Source organism: Panthera pardus, unplaced genomic scaffold (assembly GCF_024362965.1).
Source record: "Panthera pardus isolate Hobbes unplaced genomic scaffold, ASM2436296v1 HiC_scaffold_4, whole genome shotgun sequence".
NCBI lineage: Eukaryota > Metazoa > Chordata > Mammalia > Carnivora > Felidae > Panthera > Panthera pardus.
In genome coordinates this window covers 9,939,183-9,958,467 of record NW_026526969.1, presented here as the reverse complement: position 1 = coordinate 9,958,467, position 19,285 = coordinate 9,939,183, and the positions used below count along the sequence as shown (strand labels likewise).

The window sequence follows — 19,285 nt, the reverse complement described above, 5'->3', positions numbered from 1 at the left end:
CAAAGAAATAGCCGAAAAAGTGAAATATTTAGTTATTTTCTTTTTCTCCCCTGCTTCTTTTGGAATCCTTTGAACTTGGGCCTGTTTTCATCCAAATGCTCAGATGACCTCTTTTTTTAGATCTTAAAAAACTGTTGTTGGAAAAATCTAAGTATAACTCTGTGGCAAGAGACCAGGGATCAAACATAGTTTCTCAGAAAGATAGTAACTACAGGAAAAAAAAAAATCTCCTGAGCTTTCTAGAAGGAAAAAGACCAGTCAGTACTACAGAGAAAAAGAATATGGTTAACATCAAAGCCAATACCACAGTAGTGGAATTTGTTTCTTTGAGTTTTTTCTTTTTTAACGTTTATTTTTGAGAGTGTGTGCAAGCGTTCTTGGGAGCAAGAGAGGGGCAGAGAAAAAGAGGGAAAGAGAGAATCCCAAGCAGATTTTGCCCTGTCAACGCAGAGCCCGACGTGGGGCTCCAACTCACAAAATGTGAGATCATGACCTGAGCTGAAATCAAGAGTCGGATGCTTAACTGACTGAGCCACCCAGGTGCCCCTGTTGATTCTTTTTTTTTTTCTTAAAGTACCTCATGCTTAAGCACCTCAAGAGTTCTTATAAAACATGAATGTGTTTAATTAGAGTGGTGATCACATGGAATAAGGAGTGAAATTTTAGATTGTCAAATCATCACAAAATCCCGGAGTTTTCTCACTATAAGGCAGTATTCTGGATGTTAGAGGATGTATTTATTTTCTGTTGCTGTGTAACAAATACTACAAACGTAGCAGCTTAACCAAAACACATATATTATCTAATAGTTTTCGTGGGTCAAGAGTCTGGGCATGGTTTATCTGGGACCCCTGCTTAGGGTCTCACAAGTTGTAATCGAGGTGTCAGCCAAGGATGAGTTCTCATCAGAGCCTCGACCAGGGAAGGATCCACTTCCAAGCTCCTTCAGATTGTTGGTGGTAGAATTCATGTCCTTGCAGCTGTAAGATTCATGATGGCTGCCACACCCTTATGTAATCTTGTCCACAAGTGTACATCTTATCACCTTTGTGGCATTCCATTGATTAGAAGCAAGTCACGGGTCCTGCGCACACCTCGAGGGAGGGGACTTCCATAGGTCTGTGGTCTGCCCACCACAGTAGTTTCAGAGATTTGCTTCCTGTTGTCAGGAAGCTTATAATCAAGTTTAGAAAAGACATTCGGGGCGCCTGGGTGGCTCAGTCAGTGAAGTGTTACACTTCGGCTCAAGTCGTGATCTTGCTGTTCATGAGTTCGAGCCCCATATCGGGCTTTGTGCTGTCAGCTCAGGGCCTGGAGCCTGCTTTGGATTCGGTCTCCCTATCTCTCTGCCCCTCCCCCACTCATGCTCTGTCCCTCTCAAAAATAAATAAATAAGCTTTAAAAAAAAAAAAAGTAAGCAAGACATTCATAAAAATAACTATTTTGCATCACACTTTGAGGAGTTTATCATAGATCATTTTAACCAGAACAAAAAGGTATGTTCCTGAATGTTTAGTCCAGTGTTATCTGTTAATAAATGGTTGGAAACTAACAAAACATTCAACATTGGGATGTTTGGGAAATTATTATGATAAGAGCAATGTTCTGAAATAATGTGTAAACCAGTACTAATTTATAAAAAGCAGAAAAAATGTTTGCCATAATGTTAATACCATTTTGGGGGAGAAATGTGTATGGACATAAGAATGGGCTTTATTGACTTCCTGCATGTCTCTTTGTGGTGTTTGTTTTATAGTAATGTGAGTATTACCTTTGTAATTAAAAGTGAAATTTTAACTCTAATAAGGTTGCAAGACGATCCTATAATAAATAGATTTATAGTCAAAATACACATCACTTAGAATACACTCCCCACATCTTTTTCCCCTCAGTGGTGCAAATAATTGAGCAGACTATTCCTATAGGTGAATGAATGAATGAACTAACTCTTCATACAACTGAAATCACTGTGAGTTATGACCAATGGACACTTTGGTTTGTAGTCATCTTACTTTTTTCCATATACCTGTTAAGAATGTTAATGATTAATTTTTAGAGAGATACCTATAATAATTAGTAATATTTCCTTCATTTCCAATAATACCTTCAATGTGGAATGATATTTATAGGAAATAACCTCATCAAGTAACTATAAAATGATTGAGTCATAGCAGATTTTACTCTTGGTATATAACAAACTGATCTTGACTTTGGGATCCTTCACAGACCCACCAATTAAGTAAAGGTTTGGTCAGATAGGAAAAATAAACCTTATGTTCAGATACATATGTAGACCTCTTTCTAATTTAGATGCAGAGATACTCAAGGACTCTCTCCAGAACTTGTATCATTTAGGTTAGTTTAAATGACAGTGACCCTCAGAAGAATGTATAATGAATCACAATTTGTATTTTCCCTCTACTGAAGATTATTTTAATTTGCTCTGATGTTGTTTTATTTAGATGTGGCAGACTTTCAGTTAATGTCATGGAGTGAGGTCTGTTAATGAATGAATAATGGTACTTTAAACACCCCTCCCCCCCCCCCCCCACCACCAAATATCTAATAACGAGGTAAGAAAAAGATCTGCAGGTCTTCCACCTGTGAACAGGTGGAAAAATGCTGCTGCTTAGTTTTTTACCCCCCACAGTTCTGAAACAGCTCTGTTCTCCCTGGCCTTGTAGAGGATCCTGAGTTGCAGAACTTTGCCGAGAAACCTTGCCTTTGAGTGTGAGGTGACAATCAGGACCATAGATGGGGGAAGGACGGGGCTGGGGAGGAAGATACCAGGCCCCCGTGTAGCCCTGCCGTGGCAGTGCCCCCCCTGGCTGTCTCATGGCTTTTATCATGGGCCAGACAAAGCAGATGACACCACGCCTCACTTGCAGGTATCGACTGGGCTCCCAAGAGCGACCGCATCGTCACTTGCGGGGCAGACCGCAATGCCTATGTCTGGAGTCAGAAAGATGGTGTCTGGAAGCCAACCCTGGTGATCCTGAGAATTAATCGTGCAGCAACTTTTGTCAAGTGGTCCCCGCTAGAGAACAAATTTGCTGTGGGAAGTGGAGCACGACTCATTTCTGTTTGTTACTTTGAGTCTGAAAATGACTGGTGAGCAACAGCTGAGTATTTTTTATTTCTGTCTGTGGAATTACACCTTTGGACCACCTGTGTTCTTGGTGACTTCATGAGTCCCTGGGTGAAGGCTTACCTATAACTTCAGTGTTTCCTCATCTGGAGATTTTTTTTTTTTCCTCTGAAAATCTCCATTTCCTCTGAAGATTTTTCCTTCTTGTGTGCACATTGGGTCAAATCTCACATCTTTCTCATATTGATAGAGACCTGTGGCCCTATGTTCTGAAATCATAACTAGTATGTACTGTAAGATGCTGCTCTCCTCATTCTGTGCTGTCCAAACTGTTTTCTTACTCTGACAGGGAAATCATAAACTTGAGAGATTCCCATGACCTGAGGAATGATTTTTTTAGATACAAAATATCTATGATTCCTACAGATGACAGTGCTCTCCTTTTTTTTTTTTTTTTTTTTTTTAATTTATTTGCTAACCGGAGTGCCTGCGTGGCTCAGTCGGTTAAGCATCCGACTTCAGCTCACGTCATGATCTCACAGCTCCTGGGTTCAAGCCCTGCGTTGGGCTCTGTGCTGACAGCTCGGAGCCTGGAGCCTGCTTCTGATTCTGTGTGTGTCTCTCTCTCTGCCCCTTCCCTGCTTGTGCTTTGTTTCTCTCTGTCTCAAAAATAAATGCTAAGAATTTTTTTTTTAATTTATTTGCTAACCAAATCTGTGTCTTCGTATAATATTTTACTCATTTGAGCTGTTGAAGTAAAAATTGACCAGAATCTTGGAACTGTGATCAGCTTGTTAAACTTTTTGTATAAATTACTTATAGCTGAGCCACTCAAAATACAGAGATTGATTTTATGGCTAAGTAACTTATTTTACCTATTCCTTCCCACTTACTTTAATAAGAAAACAACTCTGCTCTATCTGGCATGCACTCAGAAAGGGTGGTAAGTAGCCTTCAACATGGAATTGTCATTTAGTACGAATCTGGCAGTGTTTGTATTTGCACTAAAAATAGCAGAGTATACATTACTCTTTGTGTTAGCGTTACTGTTTGCTTTCTACTGAAACAGTGAAAGGAATGGATTATATTAATGTTTTGTAATTGAGTGAAATCTCAGAAATTTTGATTCTTTGAAAAGAAAGTCTGTAAATTTGCAACGATTCAGTTAAGAATTCAAGACTTGCATTTTTCTTTCAAGCACATGTAAAAATAAGTCTAACAAAACGTTGCCTGGCAAAAATCATTTAGAAGACTCACTGTAATGAATAGATAAGAAAAATTTTCCTTCCTAGGTAACCTTCAGTCTCAGAGATTGCTCACATTTTTATTCATTGAAAAATAGTTTCGAATATAGGTAAATTGGGCTGTACTGTAGTGCAAGGTATTGTCATTTGAACAAGCTATATGTTCAGAGGCGTTTCTTGGCTATAGAACAACATTTTATTGGAATGATGTGAATATTTTAAAATAATCTCTAAAAGCCTTTAAAATAACTTCATTATAAGCAAGTCAAAATGTCTGTTTTTCAGAATGAAATTTTTTATATAAGTTCCTAAGACAGATTCTATGGAAACATAATTTGGCATTCAAAGATGGGCGTTTGGCTTGATATTCAGTCTCTTAACTCTTACCTTTTTTTTTTTAAGTTTATTTACTTAGAGAGAAAGAGAACACGAGAGCAAGAGGCAGAAAGAGGAGAGAGAGAGCAGCTCAAGCAGGCTCTGCTCTGAAAGCACAGAGCCCAGCATAGGGCTGGATCTTACAAACTGTGAGATCATGACCTGAAGCGAAATCAAGAGTCAGATGCTTTTAATTTTTTTTTTTTCCATGTTTATTTTTAAAGAGTTGGATGCTTAACCAACTGAACCACACAGGCATCCCCAGTCTTTGAGCTCTTGAACAGCAGAACATGATTGGTTTTTAAGCACCAGTTTAGGGGGAGAAGTTGAATTAGCTAAGCCGGAATAATAACTGATCTCAGTTATAAATATATCTCAGACATAAATCTCAGACATAAATATCCCTGGAGTGGAGCTAGAGAATTAGAACTTCTGAGAGGTTGTGATTTTCTTGGTTGTGATTCCTCTGTGAAAAAGAATTTGCAGCTTCAGAGGCTTAGAAAAGAAATGAAGTTATTTTACAACCCAGATTTAACCTGAAATGAAATAACAAGTCACTAAATATTTACATAAAAATGTAAGTAATTCAAACTGCAATTTTTATCTGAACGGTTAAGGTCACATATAATCTGAAATTCCACGGAGCCGTATCCAGAGTTAATCCATAAATATAATTACTAACGGGGATCCCATGATAGCCAGGAAGGCTCAGAAGGGGCTGCTGTGATGAGAATGTTGTAAAAGACAGAATTGGAAGGACCATTTACGGCTCTTTCTCCCTCTCTCCTTTCCGGTCTCTGGCGGAAGGCCTGGTAGCCACCTGTGTTTCGCCTGACACGCACTTGTAGGTCCTTTGGGAGCTGTTGCTTGATGTGTGGATAAACTGAAATGGATTTTCTCCTTTTGTAGGTGGGTCAGCAAGCACATTAAAAAGCCGATTCGCTCCACAGTCCTCAGCTTGGATTGGCATCCTAACAATGTTTTGCTGGCAGCAGGATCGTGTGATTTCAAATGCAGGTGGGAACAAATGAGAATTGGTAGGCAGAATTGATCTGTTCATTGTTCATCTTTCACATATTTTTTTTAAGTTTATTTATTTTTGAGAGAGAGAGAGAGCCCAAGTGGGGTAGGAGCAGAGAGAGAGAGAGAATCCCAAGCAGGTTTTGCACTGTCATTGCAGAGCCCGATGCAGGGCTTGAACTTACGAACCATGAGATCATGACCTGAGCTGAAGTCAGAAACTTAACCAACTGAGCCATCCAGGCGTCCCCATCTTTCACATATTCTTAAGGTTTCTTTGCTTTGTAGAGTACTGTGCTAGGCACTACAAGGGATTCGGAGATGAGTGGAGCTTGTGATCTAGGAAAGCAAGCACCAGAGATGGCCGAGGTAGAGGGAAGTGGACTTGGAGGCGCGGGAGTGGGGAGATGTAAGAGTGGGGCCCGGAAGTTCACCTTAGGCAGAGCATCCGTGTTTGGAGCAGTGATCTAGTGGCCCTCGGACCACAGTATTGTTTCTTGTTTGATAACCCAGGCAGGGACTTGGCAGATTCCAGAGTGAGGCGAAAACGAACAAAACATAGCTGAACAGTGCACTGCTGAGCTATTACTGCACTGTTCCTTTTCAATTAAAGCTTTTTTATTTGTTGTTCGTGGGAGGCTAGAAGAAACACAGCCACTTTGCTAAGAGCTTTAAGGTCAAACGGTGTAATTTCTTTTTAAAGTTATTCTTTATCAAGAAGGCTTTCTTCCCTTAGAAGAAAAGCAAATAAATGTTACTTCATGTTGACTGGTTGGTTGGTTGGTTGGTTGGTTTTTAAAGATACGTGTGGGAATTTGGCTGTGGAATGGGGGGTACAGGGGTGTCAAGGCACTCTGGAAAAAGATTGGTTCTTAAAAAAAAAAATTGTTTCTACTTAAGAATCAGTGTAACAGCAAAGATGCATAGACATTCTTAAGGAGAATTCAGAAGTTTTGTTGTCTGTGATATGTTATCCAGTCATTCTAGCTCCCGTAGAAGATGAAGCTGAATGATCCATACCACCTGGGTTATCAAGCTGTGTCTAAAAAATCTGACTGTGAAAATAGGTTACCAATTCTTTTGTTACTATTACTTTCCGGAAATAAACTTTGCTTGGACTTGTAGTCCTATGGGTAAGAGTCTATTCAGGTCGCACTCTCGAGTTGGCGTCTGAGAACCACCAGCTATGTCTTGGTCTCCGGTGGCTAGAGCAGTGGCCATTGCGATGCTGACTTACAGCCCAGTGATTCTCATGATTCTCATTCTCAGTCCCATAAAAATGGAGAACGAACTGATGGCTGCCAGAGGGAAGGGGGGTGGGGGGATGGGCTCAATGGGTGACGGGGACAGGGAGGTACAGGCTTCCAGTTACAAAGTGAGTCACGGGAATGACCGGGAATATAGTCACTGATGCCGCAAGAGCGGTGTATGGTGACAGATGCCAGCTGCACCAGCAGTGAACGGGGCATAAAGCGTAGCGAAGCTGAATCACTGTGATATACGCCTGAAACTACAGTAAAATTGTGTGTCAGCTCTATTCAATAAAAAAAAATAAAGCCCAGTGATTCTGAGGTCACGTCCTGTAATCTCACTGCGCCTTTTGCCTCCCTAGTGCTCTGCCTCTTCCAGAGCTGCTGCTGTCATTGTCATTTGGGAGGAAATATCCCAGATCATTTTAGGGAGTCTCTAGGTCCAGAAGTTCTTGAAGAGAGGCTCTATGAAGTAGAAATAGCATCGGGGGCGGGTGGGGGGGTTCCCCGCCTCTCTTTATCCCTCCTCACACACAACTTCGTGGAATTCGAGAGAGAGGCTGCTGACAGCAGGCTGGAAAGCACCCTTCTTCAACCCAGACCATACCTGCCACAGAGACGCGACAGGGAGCCCAGGGCTGCGTGAAGCCCGCCCTCCTGATAGCACGAGGGGGAGCCTGTCCGCTCTCTCACTGGTCTCCCTTGGCTTCCTCCTTGGGTGTCCCTTTCTTTAAATGGGTTCATACCACTGCTTTATTGCAGCGTAGCAAATAGTTTCCTCTCCTGCCGTTGGGCTGTGTGGGCTTCCTGGCCTACTGTGTTGAGACAGGAAGGAATGCTGTTCTCAGTGGGGTCTGCCATGTGCGAGGGGGCGGCGTGACAGCAGGACCCTCCTCCAGAATTCCCCACTCCTGGGAGGGAAGGGCCTTTGTGTTCATTACTTCTAGAACTGCACCCCTATGCCTGCGACCATTCTTGTCTTAAGAAATTTGTGTGTGTGACTTTGTCATGTTTTGCTCTTCAAGGATTAATCTCTTTGCATCCTAAGACCCCTTACGGCAGCTGCCTGTGGCCTGTTTCTTTATACACATATTTTCACCTGCTTTGTCCTTCTTTCCTGCCCCTTAAACTACAGAGTGTTTTCTGCCTACATTAAAGAAGTGGATGAAAAGCCGGCCAGTACGCCATGGGGCAGCAAGATGCCTTTTGGTCAGCTGATGTCAGAGTTTGGTGGCAGTGGCACTGGTGGCTGGGTGCATGGGGTCAGCTTCTCTGCCAGTGGGAGCCGCCTGGCCTGGGTCAGCCATGACAGCACCGTATCTGTTGCCGATGCCTCAAAAAGCGTACAGTGAGTATTTGCCTTCTGTTTGGAGTTAGGGAGTGGGGTTGGGATCTCTCCGCAGCTTGGCCAAGGCTGTTCTTCCCTGGGTGCCAGTTCAGGATGTGAGCATAAAACTCTGACCCAGAACCGCAGGGCCGCCTTTTAAGTCCCAGACACACGTTTAGATTGTCCTTTTGGGGAAATTTGAAAGAGTTAGGTCTCACTTGCAGAAACAGTTCTTAATGGAGGTAGTGTTGGTGATTCTTCTGAAGGACTCTCCTTGCCTGCTGCTTCTGCTGCTGCTGCTAAAAGTTCCTTCACGTGGTTAGTTTAGTCTGTTACTGTGGATTCTTTACGACAGGTAAATGTCATCCCCCAGCCTTAAGTAGGAGATAAGTTCTTACTCTGTAGTCAAGGAACGGTGACTCCATTCACTTGGGACTCCATCCAGTAATACTTAAAACCCCGATGCCAGTTCGTCTGGACTATGCTGGAAGAACTCGAATTACAGTGACTCATTTGTGAGTGAGACACCTGCCCAGCCTTGGGGAGGGCACCAGGCACCTTGTCAGACGTCGGAATTTTTATCTGCTCATCGTGTTGGAGGGACAGAGATGATTGGAATTCCTTCCCCTTATGAATCTTTGTCTTTCCTGGTGAATCCTTTTTTATTGGCAGCTAAAGGTTACCCACCTTTAAAGATTTCCTAACTTATTGCTGTGTGCTGAGAACTGCTCACATCAGGTGACTCTTCCTCCCTCTGCTGCATGGTGACAACAAAGTGACACTTCAGAGAGAATATTTTTTTCCTAAGTGGATTGAATTGTGGGTTTCGGCAGAGGGGGGAGTTGTTTTATTTTAAGAGAGAGAGTGGGGGAGGGGCAGAGAGTGAGAGAGAGAAAGAATCCCAAGCAGGCACTGTGGTTGTCAATGCAGAGCCCAATTCAGGGCTTGAATTCACAAACGATGAAATCATGACCTGAGCCAAAATCAAAAGTTGGATGCTTAACTGACTGAGCCACCCAAGCGCCTCTTACTTATTTTGAAAACACCACCTTAAATGTTGTGGTCTCCCAGGTTTCTATACACATTTAGGCACTTAATGTATCTTTTCATTTTTAACACAAATGGGGTTATGCTATACATTTTGTACAGTAATTTGCTTTTTATTGTTCAGTAATGTTTTGATGTCATAGTTATTTGATTTGTGTACAGTTTGTTGTAATGTGTAATAAGCTTTTAGCACGTGCTTATTACAAGCCCCTGTCTGCCCTTCTATTGATTTATGATTTGGCTTTTCCAGTCCTGCAAGTCAGATGACATTCTCCACCCTTCCCCTTCTCAAACATAAATGTTTTATGTAGTAACAGCCAGTGTTTTATATAGTAAGGTGCCCCAGTAAGGCCTTAAGATGAGGTATTAGGACTTTAATCTGATGCCAGTGGTATTGGCAGGGGGGGAGGGGGTCTCCTTAGACATAGTTTTCTAAATGCATCCTCTTTTACATGAAGCTCTGAGATCCTAATTCATCAACCAACGTGTGTGCCTGCCATCTCTACGTGACCTGTTGGCCAGGTGCTGGAGCAGATAACTACTATCTCTACGTGTACACACATGTGCCCCAGCCCAGTTGTGTGTGAGATCCTGGCTGGCTAAGGCAGTGTCGTATTCATCGGTGGCTCCAGCTCCTCCCCCAGTGCCTGGCAGAAAAAAGAGAATAGACTCTTCAGATGTTTGTGCCCACTCTCTGGGAGCCCAGGGTGAGCACGGGCGAGGAGAGGATGGCAGCACAAGGCGTTCAGTCATGAGTGACAGTGACAGGAAGAGCGTTGGGTGGCCAGAAAGGAGAAGCCACTTTAGGGTGAAGAGGTCCAGGAAAGCTTCATGGAGGTGATCTAATTAGAGCTGAGCTTCAGAAACCATGTGGACTTCGGATAAGCATGTGGGTAAAGGGTGTGGGAGCAAAAGCAAAAGACGGGAAAGAATAAGGGTCACTGGGGACCGTGTCGTAGACCAGTCTGTCATGAGTGGGAAGGCCCCAGAAGCAGGTGGGGCCCAGGCCAGAGAGGCCAAAGACCTCTGTTTCTGCAGGTTACCCCAGGGCTGTGTCGGGCTTGAGATTCTTGATTCCTGAGAGTGTAGGTCATGGGGCTCCTTTTAAGCATAAGAGCTTGTTTATACTGTCCAAGCGCCTGTGAAAATGGGTCCTTAGTCATCTTCTGTGTCTATAAAGAAGCTGTGTGGTCTGTTCCATCTCAATTTAACAATTATTCTTGTATTCAGGGTCTCAACTCTGAAAACGGAGTTCCTGCCCCTGCTGAGTGTGTCATTTGTCTCGGAGAACAGTGTTGTAGCTGCCGTGAGTATTTCTCTTTATTTCCCCTCACAGTACACTGTATTTAATTCTCCCGGACGGGAACAGCGCGTGCTCTGTGACTTGCTGTGCTCTCACAGGCCAGCACAGCCTTTTAGGACAGCTGGCCTGTGAGACTGGGTGGTGTGGTGTGTGGTGTGCGTGTTTGTGTGTGTTTAAGTGCGGTGGTGACTGTTCTGCTGAGGGGCTGGTAGGTAGGCCTGACCGATGTCTTGTTTCAGGGCCATGACTGCTGCCCGATGCTCTTTAACTACGATGACCGTGGCTGCTTGACCTTCGTCTCCAAACTAGACATTCCAAAACAGAGCATCCAGCGCAACATGTCCGCCATGGAGCGCTTCCGCAACATGGACAAGAGGGCCACGACTGAGGACCGCAACACGGCTTTGGAGACGCTGCACCAGAATAGCATCACGTAGGTGCCACTCAGCCACCTGCAGCCAGGGCCCCAGCCACCTGTAGAGAAGCGTTTAGGTGACCAAGATGCCTTTCTGCCTCGTTTCCTGGCTGGATCCCTGTGCCAGTCGTGTGTGCTGTGTGCCCAGACATTGCTTTGGGAACAAGAGCAGGGACAAGTCTCTAGCCTCCCGACTGCAGACTCTTATTTTCAGCTTGTGACAGAGTCGTTCTGTCCTTTGAAGTGCAGATGGCACGAGACAGCCTCCCCCACCTCGAGCTGCACTGGTCCTGTTGCCGCCACCGCTGTGTGAGCTGCCTCCTCCCAGGGCTGGCATTCTTAGACCGTGGCTGAGAACGAGAGGAGACCTTCCTGAACGTCCTGCTCCTCTCAGTGAGCACAGGACAGGAACACTGGTTATACCTGTCATTTCGGCCGTGGGTTTCTAGTCACGCACACCAGTAAGAAGATCATTTAATGAAAGAAACAGAATTATTTGATACCATATGGTAAAACCAAGGAGTTTCTTGACTTAAGTTTTCATCAGGCGTATGTGAACTGTGTTTTATCCAAAAGGTTTGATTTTTTGTTTTGTTTTGTTTTAACTCTAGAGGAGAAGTGTAGTTTGCCCTTGATATTTTAAATGACTGTGGTCAGAGTTAGGTACCACAGAACTTTCTCTTTTTGATTAGACCTTTTGTTTTGAGAGATTTTCATTGTGGTGATGATGGTGGGAAGAAGAACGGAAAGGTCTAGACTTTCTCTTTGAGAGAATTATTAAATGCACCTTGTGCTTGTGATCATGTTCAGTGGAAAGGGCTGCCGGACTTAAAATAGGCTGAAAATATCTGCACTCTCTTGAAAAATAATAACTTGAGGGGCGCCTGGGTGGCTCAGTTGGTTAAGTGTTCGACCGGCTCAGGTCATGATCTCACGGTTCGTGAGTCTGAGTCCCGCATCAGGCTCTGTGCTGACAGCTCAGCGCCTGGAACCTGCTTCGGATTCTGTGTCTCCCTCTCTCTCCGCCCCAACCCCACTTGCACTGTCTCTCAAAAATGAATAAACATTAAGAAAAAAAAGTAAAAAAAAAATTAATAACTTGGAGGCCTAACAGAACTTTTCTCCACACTTCAGGTTCTTTGTCTTGAATGAGTTTCAAAACTATGTCTTGTGAATTTCTCTGAAGCTTCTCTGCAGACTATGTATCAGGAAGGAAACAACTCATTGCATCTTTTGAGACTTTCAAGTAAAAAGACCCTTGGAGATTGGCAAGGTTCCTTTTATTTGCAGATATTAAATCCTCTTTGCCCTTAAGCAAAGGATCGGCAGACTTTTTCTGTAAGGGACCAGAGGGTAGATATTTTAGGTTCTGAGAAGGTATAGAGGCTCTGTCAGCTATGCACATCTGTTGTGGCACACAGGCAGCCATTGGCAGTATGTATCTAAATGAGCGTGGATGTGTTTCAGTACAACTTTTATGGACACAGAAGTTTGAATTTCCGCATAATTTTCACATCATGAAGTAATAGTCTTCATTTTTTTGTCACCATTTAAATCGTAAGCTATTCTTAGCTTACAGGCTGTACAGAAACAGGCCGTGTGCACCGTTTTGCCATCTCCTTCCCCAGACAGAATGTTCTAGACGTTTCAGAGAAAAAAGAAAAATATTGTCTGAGCTGTGGAATTGATTTTCTTGAAAGTTTTTCAGATAATTAGGCCAAGACAAGTTGCTGCATTAATCTCTTCCTCTACTTTGCTTGCTTGGAATCCTGCGGCGTGTCTGAGTGTTGTTCATGTTTGCAGTGATTAGTTTCAAATGCAGGGAGAGCAGGGAGAGCTCTTGGCTTACAGGCCCTGGTTGTCTTGGAGGGTGATTTGGGAGTTTCTGTTTGGAGCCAGTTGGATTTCAGTCATGCTTTATCCTGCCTCTAGTTTGTTTTTGTTTTGTTTTGTTTTTAATTGTTTCCATCTCCGTCATTGCTGTGGTCTTGCCCACACTCTGTTCCCTGGCAGTTTGCATGCTGTGTGCCTGGCTCGTCCCGCTTCTCTGCGTCACTGTAATTAATACAGCTTCTTACCTTTTCTCTCTTTTCAGTCTTGACTTTTCTGGATGTCTGGTAACGAGGTGCACTTGAATGTTTTCTGAGGCAGATTGCCGCAGCCTAATCTTGATGGACAACTTAATATTTTGCGGTTGGGAATTCCATTTCCTTAAAATGCCCTTACACTGTTAGGAAGGTTGGGACTCACTCCCACCACATATCTTACAGTCTCTCTTGTTTTTCCTTCTTTTCAGTCAAGTGTCTATTTATGAAGTGGACAAACAAGATTGTCGCAAATTTTGCACTACTGGCATCGATGGAGCCATGACAATTTGGGATTTCAAGGTATTTTCTGCTTTTCAAAAGAAATCTTGTTTGTGTGAAATTCTTCCTGTGACCAGAATGTTTCTCATTTCTTGGAACAAAATGTCAAATCCAGTGCACATCAGAAATGTAGAACAGGAGACTGTAGTCGTCTTTAAAACCAAAGTCAGGGCACCTGGCTGGCCCAGTCAGTGGAGCGTGTGACTCTTGGTCTTGGGGTTGTGAGTTCGACCCCTACATCGGGTGTAGAGGTTACTTTAAAAAACAAAAAAAAAAAACCTCAAGACTTGAAAGCCATTGGAAGAAAACCAGACTTTCTCAGTGACTTGGGGTACATCCTTCTAGATGTCCATTTATCCGTGGAGGAAAAAATTCAGTGCTGTTTTTGTAGCTGGCCCTGTGTTGGGTACCAGTGTCTTTATAGATACATTTTTGTGGTTTACACCCATTAATCTAGTAAACGTTTGCTAAGTGTCTGCCGGGTGCCAGGCCTCGTACTAGGCACTGAGGACACCGAGGTGAGAGGGGTTCGTGTGGCAGAGGGGGTGGGGGTTAGGTGGATCTGCAGAAGAGCAGCCAGTGCCCGTGTTTCTACACCAAGGAATTCGGGGGCACATAAACTGCCAGCGCTGCAGGGAAGGGATGGGCTGAGCTGTGTCTCCAGGTGCAGTGGGATTTCAGGGCACGCGGGGGCGCGGGGCAAGTAGGAGCCGCAGGTGCAGACCAGCCGAGCTCAGAGCACGTTCTGGTTGGAGGCACCACCAGTGGTTTGCAGTGATGTGGGTCCTTCAGAAGCACCAGATGGAACTAGAAGGGCCTGTGGCGTGGTCAGAGAGAGGGAGCTGGGCTTTGTCTGCAGACGCCCAGGAGCTGGTCCAGAGCCGGACAGCAAAGCACCAGAGAGTAAGGCGTGGGCAGCCTGGGCAGAGGCTGGGGAGTCCCGTGATCCAGTGAGGAGGTGATCTCCAGCTGTGGCAGGGGCTGTGACCCAGAACTTCTGCATTGGAGGGAGATTTCAGAGGCCAAATGGAAGGGCATCGTGACACTGAGGAACAAGCAGGGGGACCCTCACACTCTGCCTTGGCGATTGGGCAGATGGTGGACGAGATGAGGAACCAGAGAGGAGGAGCAGGAGTAGGAGAGGCTGGCCCCTGTGTGCAGCCCTGTAAATTTAATATCAGTGGTTAACCTCCAAAACAGGTTAAGGTTCACAGAATTTTGCTACTGCCTGTGCATTTCCACCATGTTCGGTGTCCCCCCCCCCCCCCCGCCCCACTCCTTGGGTGAAATACATAATATGGAATAGCCTCCAGAATATTTGGGAGAAACAAAGTGTCTTACTCAAAGTCTCTCCCCACCCTCCCACCTTTTTGTCTTCTGACACTTTCCATCCTGGGCATCATGGCTGTGAAATTAGCTCCCTGGGCAGTTACACTCTACACTTTATTCTTTGACCCCTCTAAGCTAGGAGGTCCCACGGTAGTTTCCCCTTGGTCCGTCTGCCTTTGAGCACCTGCTGTGTGTTGTGCACCTGGCTGGCCGCTACATGGCCTATGTTGTAGGAGGAGGCAAAGAACATGCACATATTGGCCCTCATCACTATGGGCCAATGGCACAGGGAGGAAACATGCAGGTGGGAGCACTTCCAGATCCTGTGGCTTGGAGCCATGGGAACAGGGGAGCACATGGCTGGAAAGGGCCGGTGGGGGGCCCAGTACTGGAGAGTCTCTGCAGGGCCCAGTGCTGGGAGAGCATGTCTCACGGGTGGGCGGGGCCAGATTTGGGGGGCACAGGGCAGGGGGGGTGTTGCAGGTAGGTCAGGGAGGAGAGGCTGGTCAGGGGGAAGACTCCAGGACGGACAGTCGTCAGTAACCTTTGGTGTTCTTCCTGCCATTTTCAAGACCTTGGAGTCTTCTATCCAGGGCCTCCGGATAATGTGAAGCTGAGTGAGCCTCCCAGATCCAGCATGACAAACTGACAAAAGTGACAAAGTGTGCTGACACGGCCCCGCCGTTTGCATGGTGGTGAGGAGAGCCAGCCGCAAGGAAACACTGAAGACACGTATCGCGCAAATATTGTTTGTGTGTTTTTGTTTGAATATAATTGGTGAAAGTGTTGGTTTTTTTAAAAAAAGCAGCAATGATTTGGGTTTTTTGTTTTTTGTTTTTGCTATTTCATTCCATTCTTGACCAAAGCTTCTCTTGAAGTAGTTTATTATGGAAAATTGTCACACTAACTTAAAGGAAAGGGTGGGGAGATATGTAAATTGCTAAACAGTTAAATAAAAATACTGAATGTGTTTTTGGTTTTGTTTCGTTATAACTACTTTTAGTAGAAAACTATGGACAAATTCTTCATTAAACTATTTAATTTTTAGGGTAAAATATTTATAACCAGGTTTTTTTTTTTAATTTTTTTTAATGTTTATTTATTTTTGAGAGAGACAGAGATAGAATGTGAGTGGGTTGGGGCAGAGAGAGAGGGAGGCACAGAATCTGAAGCAGGCTCCAGGCTCCGAGCTGTCAGCACAGAGCCTGACGCAGGGCTTGAACTCACAAACCGTGAGATTATGACCTGAGCCGAAGTCGGATGCCCCTGAGCCACCCAGGCACCCCTTAGGGTAAAATCTTAAATTCTAAGTTGCTTTATTTTAATTCTATTAGAGCACAAGCCAGGCAGAGAGAGAGGGAGGAGGAGGGAGGGAGGGAGAACCTTAAGCAGGCTCACACTCAGTGCAGGGCCTGACGCAGGGCTTGACCCAATGACACTAGGGGATCATGACCCAAGTGGAAGTCAAGAGTCAGATGCTCAACCGACTGAGTCACCCAGGTGCCCCTAACAAAAGGTTTTATAAGGTTTTAAAAATTAGCTAATTGTACAGAAAAAGGCTGATGCTCTTTAACCTTGGGGTTATCCTTTACATTGGGTAGTTTTTCCATTGTCTTAGGGTTGCAGAATTACCCACAGGGAGCAGTTTTTAGCAATGTCCAGGGAGGCCCAATCAGTTAAGCGTCCAACACCTGATTTCGGCTCAGGTCATGATCTCACAGTTTGTGAGATCGAGCCCCATGTCAGGCTCTGCGCTGACAGCGTGGAGCCTACTTGGGATTCTCTCTCCCTCTCTCTGCCATGCATGCGTGCGCACACACAAGCTCCCTCTCTCTCAAAATAAAAAGGCCTCCTGGGTGGTTCAGTCAGTTAAGTGTCCAGCTCCAGTCATGATCTCATGGTTTGTGAGATCGATCCCCGCATTAAACTGTGCACGGACAGTAAGGAGCCTGCTTGGAATTCTTTTTCCTCTTCCCCACACATGCACATACTCTCTCTCAAATAAATTAAAAAAAAAAAAAAAAGAATGTTTAGCTTTGTGGCTTTTACTGCCAGGAGTGGAGTCTTGCAGTCTTCCATGAGTCAGATATTTTGACTATGATCTGCTGACTTTTAGGTTAAGGGTCAACCTAAAACCAAAATGGCGTTACTTTGGTCACCTTGCCTCCCAAGCCTTCCCTCTTGCCTCCCAGTGACTTGAAGACAGCTCTAGTTTTAGGACACTGGTAACCATGCTTCTCAGAGGACATCATGATACCCTCTTGAGTAATTTTGCCCTTCGGCGACTCCTGGGAACAATACTCCCCTCTAGGAGGGGATCTCTGCGGCGGAGGTATTTGCTGTGGCCTCCTCTCTGGACCGCTGGTGGCAGGAACCGCTTGTATAAATGTGTTTGCACCAGTGCACAGGCTGTTGTCCCAGAGGAGAGACAGAAGTAGCCCCTAAACAGGAATTAGCTAAAAAGTCTTTTAGTTTAATTAAATCACATGGTTTGGCCAACAGGCCCAGAGGTTTTTAGAGAAATAGCGTATTCCGCGAGAGAAACAACAGCAACGGAGAAACATTTCTAACTTTGCCTCCAGTGATTTAGCCAGAGTGGGGTTTTTTTTTGTTTGTTTGTTTTTTTATAACTTGGGCCATGTCTCCCCCGGGGAGGAAGGCCCATCCCAGTGAGGACAGCCAGAAACCCACAGCCCTGCAGTGCTGGGGGCTATATACTATGCACCCCTCTTCCTCTCACTAGCTCCGAGACTCAGGCCATGCCTGGGGCCACAATTATTACCCATCTGGAGAGCCTCTGGGTGACTGCCAAAGCCCTTTGATTCAAGCCTTTGGGCTCTGATGGCAGGTTATAATTCTGCCAAGTTGTGTGACCCTGAGCAATACAGTTAACCTCTCTGAGCCTCAGTCTCCTCACCTGTAAAATGGCAGTAAAAACAGGAATTGGTAATTCCTGTTAGTAAAGCTGAGGTTTGCTTTTAGGCTTTGCACTGACGCCATAATAGCCCCACAGACCCTTATTAACAGTGGGGTAGAATGGGAACCACATATGAAGGCTCTTGCTACCTGAAGAAAAATTTAAGTTATTTGCAGAGTATTCTGAGAAAATCCGAAGTCTGCCTCAGAACCCAGGTTAATTGCTTAGGCATGACTCTTCAGTTTGGCCCCGAAGCCATGTGTGCCCCACTCTGGAGGCAATGGTGTGAAGGGCCAGGGTTTCCCCAGGTGCCTGCAGTGTGGCTGAGGCACGAGCGACCCCACGTGGACTCAAGTCCCGTGTAGATCAGTATATAAATTATGAGGTTAGGTTGCTTGTTTATGCATGTATAATTAGAAACCGGGTGCAGTAGGTGGAATAATGCCCCCCCCCCCACCAAGATGTCCATGTCCTAATCCCTGGAACTTGTGAACTCTGCAGATATAATTAAGAGCTCAAGTCAGGAAGAGGATCCTGGATTATCCAGCTGGGCCCGGTATCCCAGGGATCCTTATGAGAGGGAGGCAGGCAGGTGAGTCAGAGATGTGGCCACAGGTTAGAGAGCCGCTGGGCCACGGAGCCAAGGAACGCCCGCAGCCTCTGGAAGCTGGCAAAGACCAGGAAACCAGGTCTCCCCTGGAGCCTCTGGAAGGAACGCCACGCTGCCTGCTGAGACGGGAGACTCTGACCTCCAGAAACGTAAGAGAACATGTTTGCGTTGTCTTCAGCCACCCTATTTGTGGCAGGTTGCTCCTGCAGTGACAGGAAACTAATAGACGAGGTCAGTTCAGAAAAAGGAAGGAAGTATGGTCTAGAGCAGTGTTTCAAATTGAGGGTCAGAGCCCATCAATGGCTTGTAAAAATCAATTTAGTAGGTCACGACTGGCATTTGAAAAATTGAACCCAGAGAAAATATTTTGCGTGTGTCACGATACCTAGGTTTCAGATATACGTGGGGACGTGTACTAGGTCACAGTATATATATCACTGTGGGTCGTGATCAGAAAAAATTCGAGGGGCACCTGGGTGGCTCAGTCGGTTAAGTTTCCGACTCTTGATTTCGGGTTCAGGGCATGATCTCACGGTTCGTGTGTTTGAGCCCCACGTCGGGCTCTGTGCTGACTGTGTGGAACCTGCTAGGGATTGTCTCTCTCCCCCTCTCTCTGTCCTTCCCCCACTTGCACATGTTCTCTCTGTCTCTCAAAAAATAAACTAAAAAAAAAAAAGTTTGGAAGGCACCACCGTAATGTCCGTCCCCTCAGGGTCCCAGGAAGGGTGCTGTAGCCACACCTTTGCTGCACTACGGTGAGAATCCTGGACCAGGCACCAGCACAAGCAGTCAATAGGCATTAACTACTCATAGCAACCCTGTAGGGTTGGAACTGGTATAGCCACATTGTATTTATTTATTTTTAATGTTTCCTTGTTTATTTCGAGAGAGTGTGAGTGGGGGGAGGAGCAGAGAGAATCCCAAGAATCTCTGCTCAAAGCATGGAGTCCAACGTGGGGCTCAGTGTCACAGCCGTGGGATCGTGACCTGAGCC

At 45.2% G+C, this 19,285-nt stretch overlaps 1 protein-coding gene across 1 annotated transcript in view; it reads left to right on the top strand.

Moving 5' to 3' along the window:
• Positions 1–15,734, top strand: part of ARPC1A (actin related protein 2/3 complex subunit 1A) — a 29,213-nt gene extending 13,479 nt beyond the window's left edge. The window contains exons 4-10 of the mRNA XM_019422623.2: positions 2,889–3,111; positions 5,617–5,724; positions 8,113–8,325; positions 10,582–10,657; positions 10,894–11,087; positions 13,366–13,456; positions 15,337–15,734. Of these exons, the coding sequence (XP_019278168.1) occupies positions 2,889–3,111; positions 5,617–5,724; positions 8,113–8,325; positions 10,582–10,657; positions 10,894–11,087; positions 13,366–13,456; positions 15,337–15,375 (944 nt within the window). The 3' untranslated portion in view covers positions 15,376–15,734. The remainder of the gene's footprint in view (positions 1–2,888; positions 3,112–5,616; positions 5,725–8,112; positions 8,326–10,581; positions 10,658–10,893; positions 11,088–13,365; positions 13,457–15,336) is intronic.
• The last annotated feature ends 3,551 nt before the right edge of the window (positions 15,735–19,285 follow it).